General features: G+C 60.8%; 1 protein-coding gene across 2 annotated transcripts; it reads left to right on the top strand.

The window, feature by feature from the left end:
- The first annotated feature begins 482 nt into the window (after positions 1-482).
- Positions 483-26,387, top strand: RIMS3 (regulating synaptic membrane exocytosis 3). Of its 2 annotated transcripts, XR_010989868.1 has the most exons (8): positions 483-624; positions 14,303-14,558; positions 16,751-16,892; positions 17,416-17,528; positions 17,814-17,915; positions 18,026-18,165; positions 18,837-20,162; positions 21,873-26,387. XR_010989868.1 is itself a non-coding variant. In XM_068159294.1 (7 exons), the coding sequence occupies exons 2-7, from the start codon at positions 14,336-14,338 to the stop codon at positions 19,047-19,049; spliced, it is 933 nt and encodes a 310-aa protein (XP_068015395.1). In that variant the 5' UTR covers positions 483-624; positions 14,303-14,335; the 3' UTR covers positions 19,050-20,318. The 2 variants fall into 2 exon arrangements, 1 of the variants encoding a protein (XP_068015395.1); XM_068159294.1 differs by lacking the exon at positions 21,873-26,387 and having other exon boundaries at positions 18,837-20,318.
- The last annotated feature ends 210 nt before the right edge of the window (positions 26,388-26,597 follow it).

Raw genomic sequence — 26,597 nt, forward strand, 5'->3', positions numbered from 1 at the left:
CAAGTTTCCATATTTAGTTCTTTCAGCTATTCCTGCTCCTTGCCCAGCTTCTCCATGCACAACAGGACCCACCACATCCCAGCTCTCCTCACCTCTTCCCCTCCCCTCCAGCAGCCCTTGCCGGAGGAGCTGGTGTGGCCCCGGGGCAGCCTGATCCAGCTGGAGTTGTCCCCGGGGGGAGGTTGGACAAGATGACCTCTGAGGGTCCCAACCCGATGCACTCTGTGAAGCTGTAAAGTTTCCCTCTCCATCCTCCCTGCTCTTTTGGACGCTTGTTGAGCACCATACCCACCCCCCAACTCCCCCCAATCCCCCCCCTTCAAACCCTGACCTCCCTACGAGGAGCCCAGCAGAGGCTTTGCCCACCAGGGTCTCCGCCGCGCAGGGTGCCGGGGGAGAAAGCCTGGAGCCCAGGAGTGGTGAGGACGGGGGAGCTCCCCCCCGGGAACTCCACGGCTGGCATGGCTTGAGGAAGGGACAGAGTTAAAGCTGGTGAAGGAGGGCTCCCTGCTGGCACGTGGCTCCATGTCAGCCGCGGTGTGCAAAGCTCTGGAGGAATTTACCATGAGGGAGAAGAGAGAGGCGGCTTAGAGAGAAATTAGTGTTTGTGTTCGGGGAGCCAAGGTGAGTCCAAGGGCAGCGCGGGAACCGGGGATCTGTCCTGCTCGACTTTCTTCCTCAGGAGCAGCCAAGGGTGAAGAAGTGCCCCCTCGGTCCCTACCCACCCCCAGGAGGGCCAAGCTCACGCTCCAGCAGCAGCCCAAAGGGGTCGGAGCCGGGAGGTTTATGTGTTCCCCAAGGAGCAGGGGCAGCGCCCACCCGAGCTGAGCCAGGACAGGCTGGAAGCGCTTCAGGTCTGGCTGGGGGCTCCCATGGGGGGGCTGGTGGATGGCTGTGGGCTCTGGCTGGTGATTCGTGGGCTCCAGGTGGAAATTCTTGGGGTCCAGGCGGCAGCAGGAAGCTCTGGGCAGTAGCTCTCGGGGTCCAGCTGGTGGGAGCAGGGTCAGGCTGGCAGCTCTTGTGCAGCTGATGGGTGTAGGGTCTGCCTGGTGGTTCTTGGGGTCTGCTTGGTGACTCTTAGGGTCCAGTTTGTGTTTGCAGAGTGCAGCTGGTAGCTCTCGGTACCTGCTCGATGGGTGCCAGGTCCAGCTGGCGGCTTTGGGGTGCGGCTGATGTGTGTAGGGTGCAGCTGGTGGCGTTTGGGCTTGCTGTGATGGGCGGAGGGTCAAGCTGGAGCCTGTTGGGGTCCGGCTGATGGATGCAGGATCCAGCTGGTGGCATGCGAGGTCTCGCCTGGCAGGTGCAGGGCGCAGCGGGGAGGAGGGCGCCCAGCAGCCCCCGCTTAGCCGCTCGCTATGGGGGGGTGAATTACCGGCCCCTCTCCGCAGCAACCCGGGGCCGGGCCCGGGGCTCCCCCGCCCGCCTCTCCCAGCAGCCCGCCGGGGCCGAGGGGAGGAGCGGGCACGGGCGGCGGCGGCGGCGGCAGCGGCGGCGGTGAGTGCCCGCGGCGGCGGAGCGGGGTGGGGCGCTCCCGGGAGCCCAGCGCGGCCACAGCTTCGGTCCCCGCGGCCAGCAGCGCCGCACCTGCCCCGGAGCATCCCCCGGCGGCGGTGGGAGAGGAGAGGTGTTGGGGGGTGCCGGGGGTTTGGGGGGATGCCCGTCACGGATCGGTACCGGGCAGGAGCGGGATGGGCGCTCCGGTAGCAGCGGAGCGGGGGAGAAAAGGGGAGAGTACCGGGGGTCCTGCCTCACGGTGGGACAGCCCCGGGGCTCCCTCTGCACCCCACGGCTGCCAGCGAAGCGCGCCCGGCACCCTTAAACCACATCCCCGGCTTTGGGATGAGAAGCCCCTCAAGAAACCCATCCCCGCACCGACAGCCGGGGCGGCTGCCACCGGGCTTCCCCCCCGAGCCCATCTCCGGGGGCTCCCCGGTTGGGTGCTACCGGGGCCGGTTTGCCGGAGCCCTGCGTGGCTCTCAGGGCAGCGTTTCCCAGCCGGCGGCTCGGGAACGGGAGCTCTTTCCCCTGCCATCCATCACGCCCGCTGAAAGCCCGTTGACGTCAGCCCCGTCCCGTACACGCTGGTCCCCCGCTGCTGGGGACACTGGGGTAGGGACCGGTGCAAGAGTGTGCTTGTGGGGGAGTCCTGCGTGGGGAGAACTTGACTTGTGGTGCCCAGCTCTTCCCAGCATCTCCAGCCTGTGCTTCATCCGTGGATTGGGCTCTGCTCACCCCAGGAAGCCTCCCCTGGGGGGGCTGAGCAGGTGGCTGGTTCTGTAGGGAGAGGTGTGAAAGCTCTGGAGGGACCTGGTTCTGTAGGGAGAGCTGTGAAAGGAAGAGTGAAGACCGTGGCCTGGGGTGGGGAAGGCTCCTGCACTGCTCCCCATGTGCTGTAACTGGGGGCACAGTAAGTGGGGAGAAGCCCGGGGGCAGGGTGGGCATCGCTTGTACCCCCCGGTGAGGAAGCACCCCAATGGGCAAGGGCCTGGCAGTCACTGTGCCTGCACCCCAGAACGGTCCCTAGAGCCAGGGCCACCGCGTGGGTGCCCACACTGAGCTGCAGGGCTGTCCCTGTGGGAAGTGGTGGCTCTGCCAGGCTCTGTGCTGGCCAGTGCCAGGCTCTGTGCTGGCCAGTGCCTGCTCCTGAGGGTCTTTAGAAGCTGAACAAACCCAGGAGCCCTGGGCTGAATTGCATCACTTGCTGATGCCCTCGGGGACCACCCCCCAGGGGCTGCTGCTGCTTGTTTCATGAGCCAGCTGAGAGCAGGAGCTGTGGGACCCTCGGGCCAGAGGCACGGGGCTGGGATTCACTCCCAGCACAGACTCAGCATCCCAGGACCATCCTCTGCTGTAGGACGAGGGGCTGCCAGCCCAAACCAGCCCTGGCACAGCTGCCTGTGTCACACAGCTGCCTGTGTCACACAGCCCCTTCCCCAGGGTGTGGTGGGGCTGCTCCTGCACCTCTCACCTCCAGCCCCAGCTTAGACAGGTGCCCATTTCCTTCCCCATCACCACCTCCTGCCAGCCAGCCCTTCCCTCTGCCTGGCTGGTTTCAAGGCCAGGCTGGGTGAGGCCTTGCCTAACCTGGGCTAGTGGGAGGCTGGGGCTGGAATTAGCTGATGTCTAAGGTCCCTTCCAACCCAACCCACTCTGTTTTCTCCTGAGCTTGTCCATCCCTCCTGAAGGGCACAGCAGCTTCTCCAACACCCTTGCCTAGGGGTGAATTCCTGCTGCCTCCCACATCCCAGCCCCACGCTCCTGGGCTCTCACTTCACCCCCATTTCACCCCCATTCCCTCCCCACTCTCACAGCACTGCTCACAATAACCTTTCTGGGAGGAGATGGTGGTGAGAGCCTGGCACAGGCTGCCCAGGGAGGTGGTGGAAGCCTCATCCCTGGAGGTTTTGAAGTGTGGCTGTGAGCAACCTGCTGTGGTGTGAGGTGTCCTTGCCCAAGGCAGGGGGGTTGGACCTGGCTGATCCTTGAGCTCCCTTCCAACCCTGACAATTCTCTGACTCTATGATCTTGCACTGCCCCAAGCCAGGGGACAAATCCTCCCCAGCCTCCCACACACAGCCCAGGTCCAGCCTCCCAGCAGCTCCTGCTGCTCCTCAGGCTCAACCAGGTTGACCCCTGTGGGTCAGGCTGGTGTGACACAGCCCTGTGGGGAGCATCACTTCCATGCAAGATGCACTTTCAGGTTGGGGAAGAAAACAGAAAGCCTAATTCTCCTGCTTTTTAAAACCCAAGCCGTGGGCACCAGCTCCTTCTTGCATCCATTTCAACCCACTTGAGATGTTTTGTCACAGCATCTCAAAGAGGCTCCTCTGGGAAGGGATCTTAAGTGGCACAGCGCAGGATTGACAGCCCTGCTGACACCTCACCCCCTGCTCGCTGCCTGGTGGGTTCAGGGCCTCCTCACCTGCTCTGGGGTGTTGTGCTGGGTCACAGCAGAGCCTCTCCAAGCTCCTCAGCCTTCCTTCAAAGGGGCTCCTGCTGGAGCTCTCTCAGCCTGCAGATAGAGTCACTGACTGGTGAGGGCTGGAGGGGATCTCTAGAGATGATGGAGTGCAACCCTCTGCCAAAGCAGGGTCACCCGGGCCAGGTCACACAGGAACACAGCCAGGTGGCTCCTGAAAGCCTCTGGAGGAGGCTCCAAAGGCTCTCTGGGCAGCCTGCTCCAGGGCATCTCTGAGCTGTTGGGTGGTGGAACAATGTGAGAGCATTTAGCTTTCTCTTCACACATCATCCCTTGCCCTGGCCAGGGCAGCCATGCTCTGGTGAGAAGAGCTTTGCTGAGAGCAGCTATTGGGTGCCTGGGGTCCTGCTGCTCTGCTGGGGCTGTGTGGGTGCTGGTGCCAGCCCAGGGAAGCTTAGCTGGGGGCAGCCACTCCAGTGCCCAGGGCTCTGCTGCTCTGCTGGGGCTGTGTGGGTGCTGGTGCCAGCCCATGGAAGCTTAGCTGGGGGCAGCCACTCCAGTGCCCAGGGCTCTGCTGCTCTGCTGGGGCTGTGTGGGTGCTGGTGCCAGCCCATGGAAGCTTAGCTGGGGGCAGACACTCCAGTGCCCAGGGCTCTGCTGCTCTGCTGGGGCTGTGTGGGTGCTGGTGCCAGCCCATGGAAGCTTAGCTGGGGGCAGGCACTCCAGTGCCCAGGGCCCTGCTGCTGTGCTGGGGCTGTGTGGGTGCTGGTGCCAGCCCAGGGAAGCTCAGCTGGGGGCAGGCACTCCAGTGCCCAGGGCCCTGCTGCTGTGCTGGGGCTGTGTGGGTGCTGGTGCCAGCCCAGGGAAGCTTAGCTGGGGGCAGCCACTCCAGTGCCCAGGGCCCTGCTGCTGTGCTGGGGCTGTGTGGGTGCTGGTGCCAGCCCAGGGAAGCTTAGCTGGGGGCAGGCACTCCAGTGCCCAGGGCCCTGCTGCTGTGCTGGGGCTGTGTGGGTGCTGGTGCCAGCCCAGGGAAGCTCAGCTGGGGGCAGGCACTCCAGTGCCCAGGGCTCTGCTGCTGTGCTGGGGCTGTGTGGGTGCTGGTGCCAGCCCAGGGAAGCTTAGCTGGGAGCAGCCACTCCAGTGCCCAGGGCCCTGCTGCTGTGCTGGGGCTGTGTGGGTGCTGGTGCCAGCCCAGGGAAGCTTAGCTGGGGGCAGACACTCCAGTGCCCAGGGCCCTGCTGCTGTGCTGGGGCTGTGTGGGTGCTGGTGCCAGCCCAGGGAAGCTTAGCTGGGGGCAGCCACTCCAGTGCCCAGGGCCCTGCTGCTGTGCTGGGGCTGTGTGGGTGCTGGTGCCAGCCCAGGGAAGCTCAGCTGGGGGCAGCCACTCCAGTGCCCAGGGCCCTGCTGCTGTGCTGGGGCTGTGTGGGTGCTGGTGCCAGCCCAGGGAAGCTCAGCTGGGAGCAGCCACTCCAGTGCCCAGGGCCCTGCTGCTGTGCTGGGGCTGTGTGGGTGCTGGTGCCAGCCCAGGGAAGCTTAGCTGGGAGCAGCCACTCCAGTGCCCAGGGCCCTGCTGCTGTGCTGGGGCTGTGTGGGTGCTGGTGCCAGCCCAGGGAAGCTTAGCTGGGGGCAGCCACTCCAGTGCCCAGGGCTCTGCTGCTGTGCTGGGGTTGCAGGTGCTGCTGCCCCAGCTGCTGTAGCCTGGTTGGGTGCAGCCCCTGGTGGAGTGCTGGGGGTTTGCTGCAGGCAGTGCCAGGCTCCTGCTGTTTCTTGGCATCTCTCCGGCTCCCAGAAGCCTTCCTACGGCAAGCAAGTTTTCTGCTGATGCCTTCAGAAGCTTGGCTCTGATAGTGCAGTCTTAGCACTTCAAAAGCAACTTTTCCTCCAGCCAGGCTGCCCTTGCCCCAGCTCCTGCTGGGCTCTGGAGCAAACTGGGAGCTGGGGGCTGGAGGTGGGTGGGCAGGGCAGAGCAAACCCGGCTGGACAAGGTCCGGGCTGCTGGCACCGAGTCTCGGAGCCACTTTCAGCACCTTGCTGCTGGATGCAGAGCTGAGGGGAGCCTGGGGGCTGGGGGTGGCTTTGGTCACCATTGCTGGAGCTGTGGGGCTGGTGGCTTGGTCCTGGGGAGCACAGCATGGGGCTGTAGTGTTGGGCATCTCTGATGTGGGCAGGCTTGAGTGACCGTGGGCAGCACTTGGATGTGACCCCAAGAGGACTTCAGAGCTGTTGGTCCAGGTGGGATGGAGCCCCTGAGACACAGGAAGATGCTTCCACAAGGGCTGGTAGTGATGGGACAAGGGGTGATGGCTTGAAGATGGAAGAGGTTAGATGGAGAGTGGAGAGTAGGAAGAATTTCTTGAGTGTGAGGGTGGGGAGAGGCTGGCACAGGCTGCCCAGGGAGGCTGTGGCTGCTCCCTCCCTGGAGGTGCTCAGGGCCAGGCTGGATGAGGCCTGGAGCAAGCTGGGCTGGTGGGAGGTGTCCCTGCCCATAGCAGGGGGCCTGACACTGGATGATCTTTCAAGCCCCTTCCAACCCAACCTGTTCTGTGATTCTCTGGATATTTGCTCCTGCAGAAAGAGGATGGAAAGGGGAAGGGGGGGCTGGGGCTGGGGGGCTGTTGTGTTCCGGCCGCTGATGGAAGGGAATCAGCTGCTCTCTGCAAGAAGTGGAGCGCTGGTTGGAGCAGCAGAAAGGCAGAGCTGATAGCAGCCCTTCCCCTGGAGGAAGCAGCTCCATGAAATATTGATGGGATCCACACAGAGCAGCGTGAGCTGCATTGCAGAGCTGGGAGCCATGCAGCCGGGAAGGCAGCAGCTGCTGCTGACGGGAAAGGCAGCACCAGCCTGCCCCTGGAGACCCACACCAGCCCCAGCCCCAGCCCCAGCCCCAGGCTCAGCTTGCTGGTGCAAACCCTCAGCACCGAGCAAGGGGCTGGGCAGAGACTTTGGACAAGGGCTTGCAGTGACAGGATGAGGGGAAATGGATTGATGCTAGAAGAGGGGGGATTGAGACTGGAGATGAGGAAGAGAGGAAGAAGGGTGGAAAGGACCTTAAAGATCATCCAGTTCCAACCCCCTGCCACGGGCAGGAACACCTCCCACCAGCCCAGCTTGCTCAAGGCCTCATCCAGCCTGACCCTGAGCACCTCCAGGGAGGAGGCAGCCACAGCCTCCCTGGGCAGCCTGTGCCAGAGTCTCCCCAGCCCTCACTGGAAGGAATTTCTTCCTCATCTCCAGTCTCAGTCTCCCCTCTTCCAGCTCAGAGCCATTCCTCCTCATCCTATCACTGCAAGCCCTTGTCCAAAGTCCCTCCCCAGCTCTCCTGCAGCCCCCTTCAGCTACTGGAAGTGGTTATCCCCGTGCCGGCCACCGTGCCAAGAGTCCTCATCCACCGGGCAGCTGACCCAGCAGGCTGGGCTGGCAGGAGCTGGCTGACCCTCAGCTGCTGCCTCTCTGGGTGGCTTTTGCTCCTCTGATTCTTTTAGGTTGCCAAGGAAACGCCAGGATCCAGCACAGATCTGATTTAACCGGGCGGCAGACGTCACGCAGGGACATGGGGGAAAGGGACGACGTGGTCAGGGCACTGCCACCGGCCTCCAGCTCTCTCCAGGGGCCCTGAGCACAAAAACCAGGCCACCAGCTCGGGGCAGAGGTGGCTGCCCCCAGCTCCCCCACCTGGCCCCCCACACCCAGTAGAGGATGGCTGTGGGAAGATGCTGTGTTTGAGCTTGTGCCTCCTGGAGCCAGTTCCCTGTCCTGGTGCTCCTGGACGGATCCCTGGCTGTGCTCCTGGGTGGATCCCTGGCTGTGCTCCTGGGTGGATGCCCTCTGCCAGGAGCATCACTGCTGCTGGAGCTCTGGCAGCAGGCTGGCTGGAGCTGGGCACTTGCTTGTGAAGGAGGGTGGCACAGGAGTGGCTGTGGCTAAGGTGTGCTTAGGGCTGCAGGAGCCATGCTCCTGAAGGGGACCCTTGGTTCTTCTGGCACTGCTGTGCTGGAGGCCATGTGCAGGGCTGGGGCTCTGCTTCTCTCTTGCTCTGGGGTCCCACTGGTGCTCCCAGTCCCTCCCCACACACAGGAGCACCCAGAGCAGAGGGGCTGTTCAGACCTGGCCCATGCCCAGGCTTGGGGAATGCCATCCCCCTGCCCATCCCAGAGGAGGTGTGCTGCCTTCCTTGGCTTGCTGGAAGAGCTGATCTCCATGAAGCCTTCCCTCAGCCCTTGGGGATGGCCCCAGGCCACAGCACTGGCTGCTGTCACCACCATCCCATCCCAGCTGTGTGCAGGGAACTGAGCTCTTCACCCTCCCCACGACCACCAGCACCTCCCACGCTGGTGGAAAGCCCCCAGTGGCCAGAGGGAAACTGGGCTGCATGGGCACAGCCCCACGTGCCAAGGCACTGCCCACCCCAGCAGCTCCTGGGGCTGCTCTGCCACCCCACCCAGAGAGCAGCTCCAACTCCACGTGGAGCAGGCTGAGCTCTGGTGCTTTGTCCTCCTCCTTGCACTCAAGCTCAGGCACCTGGAGGCTCACCCAGCTGGAGCAGCCCAGCAGGAGCTTGGCACAGGGTTGGCCCCAAGATCCCTGAGCACAGCCCTGGCTTGGCTCCATCCAAACTTCTCCTCTCTAAGCTCCACTTCTCCTACAAGCAGAGCACCCTGGGACCTGGCCTTTAACTTCCAGGTTTGCTTCCCATGGAGATGGAGCAGGAAGGGTTAATGCTGCACCTGCAGCACGCTTCAGCCTGGAGATAACCTGCCTGAGCAATGAGATGCTTCAGCTCCAGCAGCTGGAGCTACCAACCAAGCTCTCAGCTCATGTGCAGTGAATTCTGCCTCTTGCTGGGCAATCAGATTGCTGTGAGAGGCTGCCTGTCAAACCTGGAGCAATTAGCTCAAATCAAGTCCATTTGGGGGACATAAAGCCCTTCCTCCCTCCCTCCCTCCCTGCTCCTGAGCCCTGCTGCTGCTTGCCCTGCTCAGGACTGCCTGGGTCCCAGAGTGGCAGCTCCACCAAGCTTTTCTGTGCCCCCCCTAAAGTGCTGATTTGAGGTCTTACCTGCTCCAGATGTCAGCAGCATCCCAATGCTTTTTGTTCCCCCCCCAGGCTGGAGGCAGCCCCAGTGCAGAGGCTACCACCCTGCTGCTGGGGCTTTCCAACCCAATCTCTCCCTGGGGACAGCAGCCTTGAGGGCTTTGATGGAGCAGAGGGCTCCCCAAACCCCTCTTGCTTCTTTCCCCTCAGCAGGGCAGCAACCCAGCCGCCCCCTCCATGCTCACTGATCACCTTCCTCCTTCCCCCCATGGGTATTCTGCCCCTCGTTTCTGTCTCTGGGGGGTATTTGGGGCCAGGGCTCCCTTGCAGCCCTGGGTTGCTCCTTTCCACGTGCAGCCCCTGCCCCCAGGGTGTCACTGGGATGCAGCCATGGGTGGGCTGAGCAGCCCCATCCCTTCCCTGGGGTCACCCATGACCTCCCCCCACCTCCCATCCTCTGTGCCATCTTGCTCCCCACTTCTCCCAGCTCCAGCAGGTCCATGACTCCCGCCTGGAGGGACCCAGCAGGGTTATGGGGTGGCACAGCCTGGCACGGGCCTGGCCCCCAGCCCCACCGAGGGGCATCCCACCCTGCTGGCCCACTCTGTCCCTGCTCGGGGCTGGGAGGAACTGGGTCAGCGATGTAACCATGGAGATGCTGAAGGAGATGCTGAAGCAGCTCCAGCACAGCCCCGCTCTCCAGAACCCTGGCAAGACTAAGCCGCCCTGGCACCCTCCGTCGCCTCCAGCCGGGGATGGGGCTGGGGGGCTGAGCCTCCTCGGCGGGCAGAGAGCGAGGTGGGCACTGCCCAGCGCTCCTCCACCAGCACCGGCCGGTAAGATGCCTCCAGCTCCTTTTTTCCCCTTCAGGGGGGGCAGGGCTTGGCCCCAGCAGCCTCAGCAGGGCACGGAGAGGCAGGAGGGAGCCCGGGCTGGTGCGGGGCTGCGCAGAGGGCATCGCGGCGGGCGCTGGCTGCCGAGCGGCCGGGGGAGATGCTCCAGCCATGACATCTCTGCTGCCTGCTTCCCGCGGCTTCCCTCCATCCCATCCCGCTCCGGGCTGAGGGGGAAACTGGGGCGGGCTCGCCGGAGAACTTCTGGGAGCTCATGGTGGTGGTTGTCGTTTCCCGGCGGTAAGCGGTGCCGGGGGGGGCTGGGGGGTGGGGGCTGGGGGGTGTCGTCCCCCAAGCCCAGGCAGCTCGGGGCTGCGTTTGCATGGTGGGGGAAGGAGGAGGAGGAGGTCTGCGTGGTACCCAGTGGCTGGCTCGGAGGATCCCGGTGTCGTGCGGGGTACAGAATAAATCAAACACGGAGAGGAGGGAGGTGGTGAAGGGAAAGCTGCTGCTGCCATCCCCTGAATCCCTCATGGAGAGAGGGAGCTGGGGGGAGGGGGGCGAGGAGGGGCAGAGGGAACACCAGGGCTGGCTGAGGATGCAGTCATGGTGCTAAGGCTGGCTTGGTGGCACCATCTCCAGCCAAGCTCATCTCAGCAGGCACCCCCCCGGTGTCCCCATCCAGCACCCCCCTCCCCCCCCCCCGGTGTCCCCATCCAGCACCCCCCCCCCCCCCGGTGTCCCCATCCAGCACCCCCCCCCCCCGGTGTCCCCATCCAGCACCCCCCCCCCGGTGTCCCCATCCAGCACCCCCCTGGTGTCCCCATCCAGCAGCTGCTCTCTGCAGAGGCCAGAAGCAGGCTGTGGCAAGAGCTAGGGGGTAAAATGATGGCCATGGTGAGGAATCATCCTTCCTCGGGGTGAGGAGCATGCTCTCTGCTGCCTTTGTAGGGGATTATCTGTCTGTGTGTTGCACTGGAGATGATCCCATTAGTGCTGTGCTCTCCTGATCTAATTTGCTCCCACCAGAGCCTGGTGGTGGCTGAAATGCAGGGAAACCAGCAGCAGGAGCCTTTTGTCTTCTGCTGGCTGCAGAGATCGTGGGGCTGGGCAGGGCCACAGCTCTCCCCCCCTGTCATGCCATGGGCACAGGTCTGGGTCGGGCTCTCGTGCAGAGGGATTTGTGTCCATGGCTGGAAAGCAGGTTTGCAGGTGGGGAAACTGAGGCACAGGGAAGGGAAACGACTGAAGGTGCAGCTGGGGAAGCAGTTGGGATGCTTTCCTTGTGGTAAAGGCTTCCCAAGAGGAGCCCCAGGGAGGTTGGAACCTGGAGGGTGGCTGGGGGGGGGGGGGGGGTTGGGTGGCTTCAGGAAAGGCTCATCCCAAAGGTCTCAGGTAGCTGCTGCCTACAGCTCCCTGGAAGGAGGTTGGAGTGGGCTGGGTGTTGGTCTCCTCTCCCAGGCAGAGCCACAGGGTCGTTTCAGTTGGAAAAGCCCTCTGAGATCACCCAAGTGAGGGGGTGAGAGGAGATGGCCTCAGCTTGCACCAGGGGGGGCTTAGGCTGGACTTGAGGACAATTCCAGTCAGGCACTGGAAGAGGCTGCCCAGGGAGGTGGTGGAGTGATCATCCCTGGAGGTGTTCAGGGAACCTGTGGCCATGGCTCTTGGGGATGTGGTGTGGTGGCCATGGTGGTGTTGGCTTGGTGGTTGGCCTGGGTGATCTTAGAAGGCTTTGCTAACCTCAGTGATTCTGTGATCTGATCAAGGTCCCAGGGGACCCAGAGCAGCCCTCCTCAAGCAGCCCCTGGGACAGGACCCTCCCTGCTGGCTGCTCTTGTCCATCTTGCTTCCCCCTGGCCCATGGCCATGCTGAGGTGGCTCCAGCTGCAGAGCTGCTGTGTTGAGGGCTCTGCCTGAGGGGCTGCTGTTGGCAGAAACCCTGCTTGCACCTGTGGACAGGAGGGGCAGGATGTGCTGTGGCCATGGTGCAGCCCAAACCTTGCCAAGGGCAAGCAGCTCTGCTGGGGTCCTGCTCAGCAAGGGGAGGAGGAGGGTGGAAGCTGGGCTGTAGGGGAAGGTCGATGCCATGTGGTCCCCTGGGGGAGCCTGGGCAGAGCCAGGGAGGACACCACCAGCCAGAGGGAGCTGTGGGCTGGCTGCTGCTCTCAGGGAGCTCACTAATGATGCTAATGATATCAGTGGTATTAAGGACATTAGTGACTGCTCAGCCACTTGCCCCTGCTTGCATCTCTTCTGTCATTGATAAATCCCTGAGGTCAGAGCTGCTGGAGCTGAGCCCAAGGCTCCCATCAGGTCTCAGCCCAGCTGTGCCCCTGTGAAGCTCCTTCCCCTGAGGGCAGTGGGCAGCAGGAGCCCCCTCCTCACCCCCCTGCCCCATTCCCAGCCATAACTCTTCCTTCCCTGTGTGCTCATCGCTCTCCCTCTCTCCTGGAAGAGAAATATTTTTCCAGGCATGGCTCCATCCATTACCATAAAGTGGCTTCACTTGGCCCAGAGTTAATCATTCACCTTTCCTGGGCAGATGGATGCTGCCAGCCCACTGCCCTTTAAATATTCATGCAGAAGGCCTGGCAGCCACCTCCCAGGCTCCACTGCCAGTGACCACCCCCGTCCCCAGCACCCCCCCGGGCATCTTTGGGGTGCCTCCAGGCACCATTTGCTGCTGAGGTGTCACAGCAGCCCCCCAGCAGCGGCCCAGTCTGGTTGGCTGGGCTGGGGGGGGTCACATCCAGCCCCTGTGGCTGCAGCCATCTCAGGGTGCAGCAGGAGCATGCCTGGAGCAGCAGGTAGGGATGCTGCAGCCAGGGCTTGGAGAGGGAGCTGCGTGGGAGGAACTTTGCTGCTTGCAAGTGTGGACACCTTCAGCAGGGATGGATGGGGCTGGCCCCAAGCTTTGGGGTCCTCTCCTGCTCCCAGGCTGGGTGGGCTGGTGACACACCAAGCCCTCTGCCCACCACTGGCTCTCTGCTGGCCATCAGGGACTGTCCAGCTGCTGTGGGGCAGGGCTGGTGGATCCACTCTGTGACCTGGCTGCACAGGGAGGTTGTGGATGTCCCCTCCCTGGAGGTGCTCAGGGCCAGGCTGGATGAGGCTCTGGGCAACCTGGGCTGGTGGGAGATGTCCTTCTTGACCCTCACCCCTCTGCTTGGGCAGGGACATCTCACCCTGGAGCAGCTTGCTCACAGCCACATCCAGCCTGGCTGCAAACACCTCCAGGCAGGAGGCTTCCAACTCCTCCCTGGGCAACCTGTGCCAGGCTCTCACCACCCTCCTGGGGAAGAACTTCTTCCTAACATCCAACCTCAATCTACCTGCTGTAGTGTGAGGTGTCCCTGGTTGTGGCAGGGGGGTTGGAACTGGCTGAGCCTTGAGCTCCCTTCTGATTCAACGACTCTGAGTCTTCAATGACTCCATGACTCTATGACTCTTCAATGATTCAATGACTCCAGGATTCAGTGATTCAATGACTCTTGGACTCTTCAGTGATTCAATGTGTTAATGACTCCTTGACTCAATGATTCTAAGACTCCATGGCTCCTCCATGAGTCATGAGGTCTGTGGTGACAGGTTGGACTTGATCTTTGAGGTCTCTTCCAACCTTGGTGATTCTCTGGCTCCCTGACTCCTCCATGACTCTTCAGTGACTCCATGATTCAACGAATGACTCCATGACTCAATGATTCAGTGACTCTATGACTCTTTAATGACTCCATGATTCAATGGTTCAGTGACTCTGTGACTGTTCAATGACTCCATGACTCCATGATTCTATGACTCTTCAATGGCTCCATGACTCCTCAATGATTCAATGGCTCCATGACTCCATGATCCAATGACTCTACGACTCTTCAGTGACTCCCTGACTCCTTAATGATTCAATGACCCTATGACTCTTCAATGACTCCCTGGCTCCATGACTCCATGATTCAATGACTCTACGACTCTTCAGTGACTCCCTTACTCCATGACTCCTCAATGGCTCCGTGACTCCTCAATGGCTCCGTGACTCCTCAATGATTCAATAGCTCCATGATTCTATGACTGTTCAGTGACTCCATGACTCTTCAGTGATTCAATGGCTCCATGATTCAATGACTTTATGACTCCCTGATTCCATGACTGTTCAATGACTCCATGATTCAATGACTCTTTGACTCTTCAATGACTCCCGACTCCATGATTCCATGACTCTATGACTGTTCAATGACTCCATGACTCCTCAGTGATTCAATGACTCCCTGATTCCATGACTCTTCAATGACTCCATGACTTCTCAATGATTCAATGGCTCCATGACTCACTCCATGATTCCATGACTCTTCAATGACTCCCTGACTCCATGATTCCATGACTCTATGACTGTTCCATGACTCCTCAGTGATTCAGTGACTCCCTGATTCCATGACTGCTCCCTGCCTCCCCACACCTCCTCCCTGGGGGGGGACGTGGGGGCTGCCCCGTCCGAGCTGACGGCTTCGGCGCTTCTGTGCCCATGCAGGCGGCGGAGCTGGGCCCCGCGGAGCTGCTGACCATGTTCGGCGGGGCCGGGGGCTCGGGCTCGGGCGGCAGGAACGTGCTGCGCAGCTCCAGCATCAGCGGCGAGATGTACGGCGTGGAGCAGAGCGCCCGCGGCGGCCCCGACGCCCTGCCCCTCGGCGCCAGCAAGAAGCGCCGCTCCAGCCTGGGCGCCAAGATGGTAGCCATCGTGGGCTTGTCCCAGTGGAGCAAGAGCACCTTGCAGCTCAACCAGACCGGTGAGCAACCTCTCCCCGCCCGCCCCCTCGCCCCCGGCGCCTCGCCTCGGCCCTCCCGGGGGTTGGCGTAGCCAGAGGAGGATCTGTGGGAAGGAGAGTGGCAGAATGGGGTTGGGTTGGGAGGGGCCTTAAAGGTCAGCAGCCTGTTCTGAGCCCCCTGCCGTGGGCAGGGACACCTCCCCACCAGCACAGGCTGCTTGAGGTCTCATCCAATCTGGTCTTGAAGCTTCAACCTGGCCTCCCCTCCAGGGAGGGGGCAGCCACAGCCTCCCTGGGCAACCTGTACCAGTGTCTCCCCACCCTCACTGACTGACTCCAGTCTCCCCTCTTCCATCTCAAAGCCACCGTCCTTGTCCTGGCACTGCAAGCTCTTGTCAGCAGTCCCTCTGCAGCTCTCCTGCAGCCCCTCCAGGTACTGGAAGGGGAGGGGCTGCTTAGGAGAGCTTGGGGTGATAGGACGAGGGGCAATGGCTTTGAGATGGAAGAGGGCAGATGGAGACTGGAGATGAGGAAGAAATTCTTGCCAGTGAGGGGGGGGGAGAGACTGGCACAGGTTGCCCAGGGAGGCTGTGGCTGCCCCCTCCCTGGAGAGGAGGCCAGCTTCAAGGCCAGGCTGGATGAGACCTTAAGCAGCCTGTGCTGGTGGGAGGTGTCCCTGCCCACGGCAGGGGGATTTAGGTTGAGCATCAGGAGGGAGTTCTGCACAATAGTGGAACAGGTTGTCCAGAGACATGGCTGAGGCCTCATCCCTGAAGATATTCAAGTTCAGGCTTGCTGTGGCCCTGGGCAGCCTGCTCCAGTTGGAAACGTCCCTGCTGCCTGCAGGGGGCTTGGGCAAGATGCCCTTTGAGAGTCCCTTCCAACCCGATGCCATCTGTCCCCTCCCAGCCCTTACCCACCCTAAGTGGTGTCCTAGCTGCCCCTGGTTGGTGGAGACACCTACAGATGGTCCCCCCAAAGCCACCCCCTGGCAGAGTGGCACTTCTCCAGGTGCTGAAACCGCTTTCAGCCCTCGGGGGAGGGGGGTGGTGGGTGGTGGGTTGAAACATTGCTGGAGCTCTGCTGGCAGTGGGGGTCTGGGCTCAATGTGCCCTCTGCAGAGGGAGGGCCAGTCCCAGCTGCAGGCAGGGAGGGAGCTGGGGGGAAGGTTTTGTTAACTGCTCTGGCTCTGGGAAATATTTAACTGCTTAAAAATAGCTTCTGAAAGGGCAGGGGAAGCAGAAAGCTCATTTCAGAGCCACCTTGCTCTCTGCTCATTGCTTTTTGGGTCCTGGTTGGCATTTCCTGGCTGGGGAGAGGCTCTAGAAAGAGGGGAGGTCATCTGGAGCCCTCCAACCCTGCCTTTGGGGTCTTGTTATCCTCCCTGGGGGATGGCAGGACCGGGGCCCTCCTCGCTGCGGTGCCCAGCGGAGCGGTGCCCGCTCTGGGGGGGCTGCCAGGGAAATGGTTCCATGGGGACAGCCCCAAATTAGCAGGACAAACCTGAGTCCCCCAGGAGCAGCCAGGGCACGCTGCCCACACACACACACACACAGAGGCTCCCGCAGCAGTGCCAGGGCTGACAGTGATGCCAGGGCTGCCAGCAGTGCCAGGGCTGCTGGCGGTGCCAGGGGTAGGTGCTTGTGCCACACTCCTCCCTCTGCCATCTGCCACCACCTGGGCCACGTGGCAGTGGGCACAATATCGCTGCATGGAGAAAGGAGACAAACAGGCAGGGCTGGGGCTGTGCCCACTTGTGGCGCTGCAGGTGCCCATCCCCTGTGGCATGGGGACGTGGCACATGTCGCTGGGGCCCTGGGTATCTGGGGGGCCGGGGTGGTGCCAGCACATGTGAGCTGAGCCTGGCAGCTCTCAGCACGTGGGGTGATGGCTGAGGTGTCAGTGGGGCTCTCTGCCGTGCCAAGGTGAGATGGTATCAGTGCGGGGTGAGGGCTGCGGGGAAAGGGAAGAGGGGGTAGGGGCAGCCCCCCAGCAGGGTGTGTGTGGCACTGGGACACGTGCCCACGTGGGGTCCCGCGGGATTCCAGGGGGCATAAACCAGGCTGGTACCGGGGGAAGGCAGGGGGCAGCATCCTGAGAGGCTCCGGCCGTGCAGGGCACCCCGGATCGCCCGGCTGGTTCGGGGCCTACCCCACAGGAGGGTCTGGGGGCAGCGAGAGCTTCCCAGGCTCACCCCCGGCTTTGGCTGTTAGAGGGCGGCCCCAAAAAGCTGCGCAGCAACATCCGGCGGAGCACGGAGACCGGCATCGCCGTGGAGATGCGCACCAGGGTGACTCGGCAGGGCAGCCGCGAGTCCACCGACGGCAGCACCAACAGCAACAGCTCCGACGGCACGTAAGGGACCCCGGCTCCTCCCGGGGCGGCTGGGCACGACGGCCCGTCTGCTCCCCTCTCGCCCCTTCCCTCCTCCTCCTCCTTCCCTCTTGCCCCTTCCCTCCTCCTCCCCGCTTGTCCCCTCCCTCCTCCTCCTCCTCCTCCCCGCTTGCCCCTTCCCTCCTCCTCCTCCTCCTCCCCGCTTGCCCCTTCCCTCCTCCTCCTCCTCCTCCCCGCTTGCCCCTTCCCTCCTCCTCCCCGCTTGCCCCTTCCCTCCTCCTCCTCCTCCTTCCCTCTTGCCCCTTCCCTCCTCCTCCCCCTCCTCCCCGCTTGCCCCTTCCCTCCTCCATCCCCAGGGGTTTATGTGGGACCGTCAAGATCTGGTCCCTGTGCTGCAGGACTGGGGTACAGGACAGGGGAGGGGATCTGGGATGGGATCCCCTGTGGAGCTGGTGGCACCCTCCCAGTGCTCCTGAGGGATCCCAGTGGGTCCAGAGCAGCCTGATGCTGCTCCACAGAAGCTCTTTGCTCTCCCCCTGCCCAGGTTCATCTTCCCCACCACCCGGCTGGGGCCTGAGAGCCAGTTCAGCGACTTCCTCGACGGGCTGGGGCCAGGCCAGTTGGTTGGGAGGCAGACCCTGGCCACCCCTCCCATGGGTGAGTGCTGGCTGAGGTGGGAGGGGTCCTGCCTGTGGGTGGGTGGGGGGTACCAAATCCAGCCCCACAGAGCAAGGGCTGCATCTGGCTTGGTGTGGGGCTGGGCAGTGCAAGAGGATGCTCCAGGGAGAGGGGAAGGGCTGGAGTGAGGGGAAGGAGGTTGTGACTGGTGCTGGAGAGCAGGCTTGATGCCAGCAGCAGCATTGGTGCTGGCTTGGTGCCCAGGGGGTGCATGTGGCACCAGAGGGAGGGGGCCAGCTGAGTGTGTCTCATCCCTCCACCCAGGTGATGTCCACGTGGGCATGGCTGAGCGGAACGGGCAGCTGGAGGTGGAGGTGATCCAGGCCAGGGGACTTATCCCGAAGATGGGCTCCAAGTGCATCCCTGGTAGGTGGTTGGGAAGAGGAGGGAGGTGGGGATGGAGGAGGAGCTGTGGGGCAAGCCTGGGTGCCCCAGAGCCTGTTCCCAGTGGGTGTCTCTGCTGCTTTCCCACGCAGCCACCTATGTCAAAGTCTACCTGCTGGAGAACGGCGTCTGCCTGGCCAAGAAGAAGACCAAGGTGGCGAAGAAAACCTGTGACCCATCCTACCAGCAGCCCCTGCTCTTCGAGGAGAGTCCCCAGGGCAAAGTCCTGCAGGTGCCACACTCCCCAGCCACACACCTGGGGGGCAGGGAGGGACGGGAGGACCAAGGAGCAGGGTTGCATGGCTCTGCTCTCTAGGAGCAGGTGATGGGGGAGGAAACAGCCTGAAATCCCACCAGGGGAGGGGGGACTTGAGGAACAATTTCTTTGCTGCAAGGGTGGTCAAGCATTGGGAGAGGCTGCCCAGGGAGGTGGTGGAGTCCCCATCCCTGGAGGTGTTCAAGAAACTCGGGGCCAAGGCTTAGTGGCCATGGTGGGGTTGGGTTGAAGGGGATGATCTTGGAGGCCTTTTCCAACCCAAGCACTTCCAGGGCTCTGTGGTGGGGTTGGGTGGAAGGTTGGAGTGGATGATCTTGGAGGCCTCTTCCAACCCAAAGGATTCCAGGGCTCTGTGCTGGGGTTGGGTTGAAGGGTGGAGTGGATGATCCTGGAGGCCTTTTCCAACCCAAGCACTTCCAGGGCTCTGTGGTGGGGTTGGGTGGAAGGTTGGACTCCATGGCCTTGAAGGTCTTTTCTAACCACACCATTTCAGTGGCTCTAAGGACAGGACACAAAGCAGTGTCCTCCCTGCCCCCAGCAGAGCAGCTCCTCTCCCGCCAGCCCCCCTGGTTTTGCCCGAGCAGGGAGCAGGACGCAGCTCCCCCAACGCCTTCTCTGCCCCGCAGGTGATCGTCTGGGGAGACTACGGCCGCATGGACCACAAGTGCTTCATGGGGATGGCCCAGATCGTCCTGGAGGAGCTGGACCTCTCCAGCCCCGTGGCTGGTTGGTACAAACTCTTCCCCACCTCCTCGCTGGCCGACTCCAGCATCGGACCTCTGACGCGCCGCCTCTCGCAGTCCTCCCTGGAGAGCTCCACCAGCCCGTCCTGCCCGTAGGCAGCTCGCTGGGAGAGGCCTGGAGAGGGGCAAGGAGACCTCTTGACCTGCCAGGACTGCTCATGGATCACTGTAAATATCCCATTTTTGGTTGGGTTTTTTGGTTTTCCTCCCCACCCACCTTTTTCTCTTTGCTCTCCGAGCTCCTTCCCGCAGCAGAGCTGCTGCCCTCCCTGCCGAGCCAGGGCCAGGGGCTTGGAGGCAGGGGGGAAGGAGAAGCGAGACAACACAACCCCCACCCCCAGCAGAGCCAGGCAGAGCAAGGGCTGCGACTGCCAGCCCCTCCCAAGACTGTTACCACACCTCCCCCCAACGGCCCAGCAGCGAGGAGCCACCACCTTCCCCTCCTGAGCTGGGGGAGCAGCTTGCTCTGATTGATCCAACACTGCTGCAGGCAACACCTTGAAGAGGTTTCTTCTCCTTCCAGTTGGCTTCCTCGCCTCTCCTGAGCACCTGGGGCAGGAGCATCTCGCTCTGCTCACTCCAGGCACCTCTGGAAGCAACACCTTGAAGAGGTTTCTTCCCCTTCCAGTTGGTTTCCTTGCTTCTCCTGAGCACCTGGGGCAGAAGCATCTGGCTCTAATCACTCCAGGCACCTCTGGAAGCAATACCTTGAGGAAGTTTCTTCCCCTTCCAGTTGGTTTCCTCGCCTCTCCTGAGCACCTGGGGCAGGAGCATCTGGCTCTGCTCGCTCCACACACTGCTGGAAGCAGCACCTTGAGGAAGCTTCTTCTCCTTCCAGTTGGCTTCCTCGCCCCTCCTGAGCACCTGGGGCAGCAGCATCTCGCTCTGCTCGCTCCAGGCACCTCTGGAAGCAGCACCTTGAAGAGGTTTCTTCTCCTTCCAGTTGGTTTCCTTGCCCCTGAGGGCAAGGGGAAGCTATTCCAAGAGAAACCTCAGAAGAGGCCAACCCAACCCAACCCAGCACCACTTTCTGTTTGGTCCCCAAGGAATGTAGCATCTTCTCTTATGTAGCTTTGCCACGTGCTGACAACACTCACTCTGCAATATCCAAGAGACTCCAGGCTTGGCCTGGACCATCTGCCAGGCACTTCCCATGTGTTCCTTTTCCTGACCCAAGCTCCTGCATCTCTTCTGGTGGCCATTTTTTTGGTTGGTTGTTCGTTTGTTGGGAGGTTTCTTTGTGTCTGGAGTTTCATTTGGGTGTTTGGTTTGGTTTTGCTTTTCTTTTCCTTTGGTGATTTTTTTTCTTTTAAATTGATTCTTTTTGGGTCTTTTTATTTAACCTTTTTGTGATGATTTGTTTTATTTGGGGGTGGGGATGGGGGTGGAGTGGGGTGGGGTGGGGGTGGTTTGGGGTAGCTTGTAGCCTTGTGACCCACGGACGTTGCCAAAGCAAGAGGGGACAGAAGGAGGTGCACTCCACCTCCCCTGCTCCTTCCCCACCCTCCTGCTTCACCACCCAGCCCTGGCCTCTGGAAGGCCAAAATGAGAACCCAAAAGAGGAACTCTGTGGGAAATTGGAGGCAGGAGAAGGTGACCTGGTGGGGCAGGGGCACTGCGATGCTGGGTGATTGTCTGTCTCCCATGAGGGCCAGCTGGAGGGCTGGGAGGCTCTCCTCGGGCCCAGGTCTCATGTCTGGGATGATCTCCTCAGGTCCCAGAGTCTCTCCTGGGGTCTGGGGAGGTCTCCTCAGGTCCAGGATGACCTCCTCAGGTCCTGAAGGCTCTTCTCAGGTCTAGGATGACCTCCTTGGGTCTGGGAAGCTCTCATGTCTGGGATGATCACCTCGGGTCCTGAAGGCTCTTCTCAGGTCTGGGATGACCTCCTTGGGTCTGGGAAGCTCTCCTTAGGTCCCGGAGGCTCTTCTCGGTACTGGGATGCTCTCCTTGGGACTAGGAGATTTCCTTGGGTGCTGGGAGCTCTCTTTGGGACTGAGAGGTTCTCCTTGGGTCCTGGGGGCTCTGGGTACTGAGATGCTTTCCTTGGGTCCTGGGAACTCTCTTGGGGATTGAGAGGTTCTCCTTGGGTCCTGGAAGCTCTCTTGGGGATTGAGAGGTTCTCCTTGGGTCCTGGAGGCTCTTGGTAGTGAGATGCTCTCCTTGGGTCCAAGAGATTTCCTTGGGACTAGGAGATTTCCTTGGGACTGAGAGGTCCTCCTTGGACCCTGGAGGCTCTTTTTAGGTCCTGGAAGCTTTCCTTGGGTCCCAGAGGCCCTGGAGGCTCTTTTTAGGTCCTGGAAGCTTTCCTTGGGTCCCAGAGGCCCTGGAGGCTCTTTTTAGGTCCTGGAAGCTTTCCTTGGGTCCCAGAGGCCCTGGAGGCTCTTTTTAGGTCCTGGAAGCTTTCCTTGGGTCCCAGAGGCTGTCTTTGATACTTGAATTTCAAGTAGGGGCAGAGGGTTTGCCAGAGCACCTTTCTCTTAACTCTCCCCTCGTCGGTGTGCTACAGGGGGAACATCTCAACAGCATCTCCTGCTGAGCTGGAATTCTTTGGGCTGGGATTTGAGAGGTTAGGAAGAAAGAACTCAAGGCTTGGAATTTCTTCCCAGGACTGAGTGGGTTGGTTTTTTGTTTGGGGGTGGGGTGGGTGTTTAGTTTAGTTGAGTTGAGTTTGTTTGTGTGTTTCATTTGTTTGTCCTTCAAGCAGTGTTTTGGTTCCCCCCACCCCCAGCCCAAGGAGGGACCAATTCTTGTAGCAAACCTGAGAATTCCAGAAGCTTCTCTTCTTTTTTTTGGGGGGTGGGGTGGGGGTGGGGTTATTTTGTTGGGGGGTTTTTTGTTCTTTTGGGGTTTTTTTGAAGGTGCCTAAATGCAAAACACAGAAAAACAAAACAAACAAATAATTGCTGAAATTTTACTCAGGGGAGACACCACTAGAAACTCTCTGGTTTCTTCTTCTTCTTCATCATCACCACCACCACCACCACAGCAGACTCCACTTCACACACACTGCCTGAACTGGCCTGAAGGAGCAGCTTCCCAAAGGAGAGCTCACAAAAGAAGAGAATCCAACCCCCAACCACACCAAACCCAATGACCAACACAGCAAAAAAAATACACACCAACCCCCCACCACCACCAGAACCAAACAAGACCAAACCAAACTGAAAGGAAGAGGAGCAGAGGAGCAGTCCTGGAGCCTGGCAAGAGGATGAAAGGTTCCTGGGGAGCTGTTCCTGAGCGGCTGGGCTCCGACCTTCAGGCTCTGACACAAACCAACCCACAGCACAGCTGGGATTCTCTTTTCTCTTCCTGGTTCCTTGGTCTGTTTGTTTTTCCTTCCCAAGGGATCTGTTGGCAAAGGCAGAGGACTTCACCCTGCACAACAGAGCACAAGAAAAGCAGCTCCGGGTTCTCCCCCGGGGGAGGCTGAACCGGCTCCAAGCTGTTGCCACAAGGGCACAAAGCCCACACCTGAAGGGCCAAGGCTTCAGGTCTGTGGTGAAGCTGCTGGCCACAGTGAATGGAACACAACCAAACCTGAAGGACAAGACTGCTTGTGACCCAGCTGCCCCCTCCCCAAAAGCTGGAGCTGGGGCTCAGGACCTCCCCGCTGCTCCGTGGCTGCTTTGCCCAGCACCACCTGGATGCCAGCGACATCAGGCCCAGGAGTTCCAGCTGCCACTGGGCACTGCTTTGGGTCTTCACCAAATCCAAAGCACTGCAGACAGTGGGAGTGGTGAAAACACTGGAACAGGTTGCCCCCCAGCTGTGGTTGAGGCCCCATCCCTAGAGACATTCGAGGGCAAGCTTGCTGGGGCCCTGAGCAGCCTGCTCTGGTTGGAGGTGTCCCTGCTGGCTGCAGGGGGTGGGGTGGACGAGATGCCCTTTGAAGGTCCCTTCCAACCTGCTGCAATCTGTGAATCTCTGACCTCTTGAGAAGAAGGTAGGCTGGAGGTTGCAGCCTGGGGATGGAGAAGGGTCTGCTTCAACACCTGCCCCACGAAGGATTCAATCCTCATCTGCTGGAGGAAGAAGCACTGGGTTGAGCAGCACTGATCTGAGCCTGTGCTGGATGGAGGCAGACAGGACAAGGGATGGACCAAGAGTGGTTTGAGGAAGCAGAAGTGGTGCCCCAGCTGCTGAAAGAGGAACAAACAATGCTCTGAACACCACGTCCCTGCCAGGGCATGAAGCAGCTGTATGAGGCCAGCGCTGCCTGGAGGAGGCTGAACTGCCCCCAGCCTGCTGGGGTTTGAGTGGAGGTGAGGGAAGGCACCCAAAGAGGAGAAGCTTGCTGCTCCTTCAAGCTAACCTGAGTTGCTTCTGCTTTCCCAACTCTGCTCCAGTGTCAGGATGACAAATCAGGCTGTGGTGGGACAAGCAGCATGTCCCCGTGGGGGAGCAGCAGCAGCGTGGGCAGGGCAGGGAGCTCTGCAGGTATTCTGGGCTCACTGGTGTGGGCACAGCCTCCCACCCCCTTCTCCTTCCAGCACGGAGCTGGCTGGCTGCAGGCTTCTCCAGCAAGCTGCAGAGCTTCACTCCTCCCCCTCTCTGCATAACACTGTTCTGGAGACAGAGAACAGAAGTGGGTGAGGAGCAGCAGGACAGCCAAGCCACACACCCACAGCAGCAGAGCCCTGAGCTCTAGCAAAAGGCTCCCTGGCTCTGCACCGCTTCTGCACCTGCCCTGACTGGTACCTGAGAAAGGCAAAGCCCTGTCCTGGGTGTGCCAGGGGGCAGGGAAAAGCCAGGGCCTTGTGGGGGTGACAGCAGGGCAGCCTGCACCTCTCAGAGCTGCTCCGGAAAGGATTCCTGCTGCTTGGTGAGAGCTTGGCAAAGGTGGAGCCACTTCCAGCAGTGGTCACTCCCTGGACTAACTGAAACCCATCCTAAGACCTGAACTTCCTCACTTCCAGCACAGCACTTCCTGCCCAGAGAGCTGGCACTCACTGCTCTGGGGAAGCTCTCCTGGGGAAGAGCTAAAGGAGGAGAAGAGACTGAAGTGTGCCACCTTCTCCTTGCAGCAGCAGCTCTTCCTCATCTCTCAGCACCTGAGACCATGGGGCAGATCTTGTCCTTCCCTGAACAAGAAGAACAAACCAGCCCAGCCCCCCCAGCTGCTTTCCACACACCACAACCACCAGAGGCTTCTGGGCTCCAGGGGGTTTTCCCTTTCCTGGGGGAATGTTTCCTTGCAAAGGGCATTGGATTTCCTGCCCTGGGTGATTGGCAAGAGCACAGACTGGGAATCCCACTCTGGATGCTTCCTCCAGCTTCCAGCAGGAGAAGGAATTCAAACTATTTGGCTTTCCAGATATTTCCTCCTCAGAAAGAACAAACAACAGCAAACTGAATCAGCTTTGCAGCCATGTCATCCCCAGGGCCCCCAGCACCCACCTGTGCCACAGGAAGACCTTCCAGTAGAGCCTGGTGGCCAAAGCAAGGTGCCCTGCTCGAGCAGCAAGGAGGGAGTTTGCCCAAATAGCCTTGAAATGAGACTTAAACATCCACTAAATGCTAAGGAAAGGTCCTGGCCATGCAGCAAAGCACAGAAGACAACCACAGGATCTCCTGCCCAGGTCTGAGTTATCCCTGGGGTATCCACAAACCTGGAATGGGTTTGATTTGCCACAGCTGGGTCGGGTTCCTTGGGTGCCAGGAGGTGCCCCAGGGCTCCTGGGCTCACTCAGAACTTAGCTCCTGCTTCACCAACATCACAGCAGGTTGAGAACAGGAGGAGAGAGGAGGCTCAGGCACAGTTTGCCTGTAGTCAAGTGAGACACAGAACCAACCACCTGGCCAGCACTCAACCTAGAAAGTGGCTTTGGCAAATGCCACAGAGCAGCTGAGATGGGGGGAAGTCTCCTGCCCTCCACAGCCACCTTCTCCAGCCCTGGAACCACCTTCTCCAGCCCTGGAACCATCCTCTCCAGAAGCATTTACAGACACAGCTCAAAGCTGAGCCCAGGAAGCCCCACAGCAGTGGGGTCAGGATTCCCCTTCCTGATAGGGAATCACTTCCCTGGCTCCAGCAGTGGGGAGGCAACATGTGGAGGTCCCTTGGCTTGTTCCAGGGGGGCTTGCAGATACTCAGCAGCAGCCAGCACAAGGCAAAGGTCTTCACTGACAGAGCAGCAGCAGTGCTGGCTTTGCAGGCATCCAGATCCCACCTTCTATTTCCTTCCAGTTGACTCAGAAGCTTCTTCCCAGACCTGCTGTGAACAGCTTGGACAATGCCCCTCTGTGAGCTCCCTGCAGGCTGTGCATTTGGCTAACTGGTTTAGGAAGACAAAAACCCTCACTGCAGCTGAAAGGTCAAGGAGCAGTGTCCAGGCAGCTGCCTCCTCCAGGGCTGACTTCAAAGCCTCAAGGTGCTTTGCATCACAGATGGAAAGGGAAAGAAAAAACAAGAGAGGTGAAGAGCTCTCTCCCTCTCTCTCTCTGCTTTCCTTTGGGCTTTTCATGCCTCCAGCCAGAGCTGGAAGCTTCCCTCCTGCAGCAGCAAGGTTTGCATCCCGTGATGCGCCCAAGGCATCACAGCCCACGCTCCAACCTTCCCCCAGCCAAAGCTCTTGCAACTGGAAGTCTTCCTTCTAACTCCATAGAAACCACCCCAACCCTTGGCTGGTCCTTGGAGGTCCAAGAGTTGTCTTTATGAGCTCAGAAGAAGGTTGAGAGGCTGCAGGGAAGACTTCCTGGGGCAAGGGAAGCGTCTGCCCCGGGCCCGCGGTGGGCTGAAGGTGTGCTGAAGCTACCCAGCAGAGCGAGCAGCTGGGACAGTGGCTGCTCAGCTGAGCTGCTCCCCCCCACTGTGCAGGAAGAGGTAGGGGTCTCAAAAGCAGACTGGGAACAAAGAAAAACCAACAAATAATGTACAGTAAAAGGGCCTAAGTGTTTGTCTTGCTGTCCAAATAACCGCCACACTGTTCGCCCCCATCGCCTGCCTGGGGTGCAGGCACCGCACAGCAGCAGCCAGGAACCCCCCCAGGAATGGGGGGGATTGCTTGGTTGGGCAGCTGCCAAACCCCAAAAGTGGGGGGCACTGCTTGGTGGAGCAGCTGGCAACCCCTAAACTGGGAGGCACTGCTTGGTGGAGTAGCTGCCAAACCCCAAAAGTGGGGGGCACTGCTTGGTGCAGCAGCTGCCAACCCCCAAATCTTGGGATGTTGCTCAGTGGAGCATCTGCCAGCCCCAAGACTTGGGGGGCACTGCTTGGTGGAGCAGCTGCTTAACCCCCCCCAGAATTGGGGGGCACTGCTTGGTGGAGCAGCTGCCACCCCTTGGAATGGAAAGAATTGGCTGGTGGAGCAGCTGCCAACCCCCAAAACTGGGGGGCACTGCTTGGTTGGGCAGCTGCCAACCCCCAAATCTTGGGATGTTGCTCAGTGGAGCAGCTGCCAGCCCCAGGACTTGGGGGACACTGCTTGGTGGAGCAGCTGCTTAACCCCCCCAGAATTGGGGGGCACTGCTTGGTAGAGCAGCTGCTTAACCCCCCCAGAATTGGGGGGCACTGCTTGGTAGAGCAGCTGCTTAACCCCCCCAGAATTGGGGGGCACTGCTTGGTGGAGCAGCTGCCACCCCCCAAGACCTGGGGGGCACTGCTTGGTGGAGCAGCTGCTAACCCCAAGACCTGGGGGGCACTGC

This window comes from Melanerpes formicivorus, unplaced genomic scaffold (genome assembly GCF_026170545.1).
Source record: "Melanerpes formicivorus ecotype bairdi unplaced genomic scaffold, bMelFor1.0.p_v2 SCAF_45, whole genome shotgun sequence".
NCBI classification, from domain to species: Eukaryota; Metazoa; Chordata; class Aves; order Piciformes; family Picidae; genus Melanerpes; species Melanerpes formicivorus.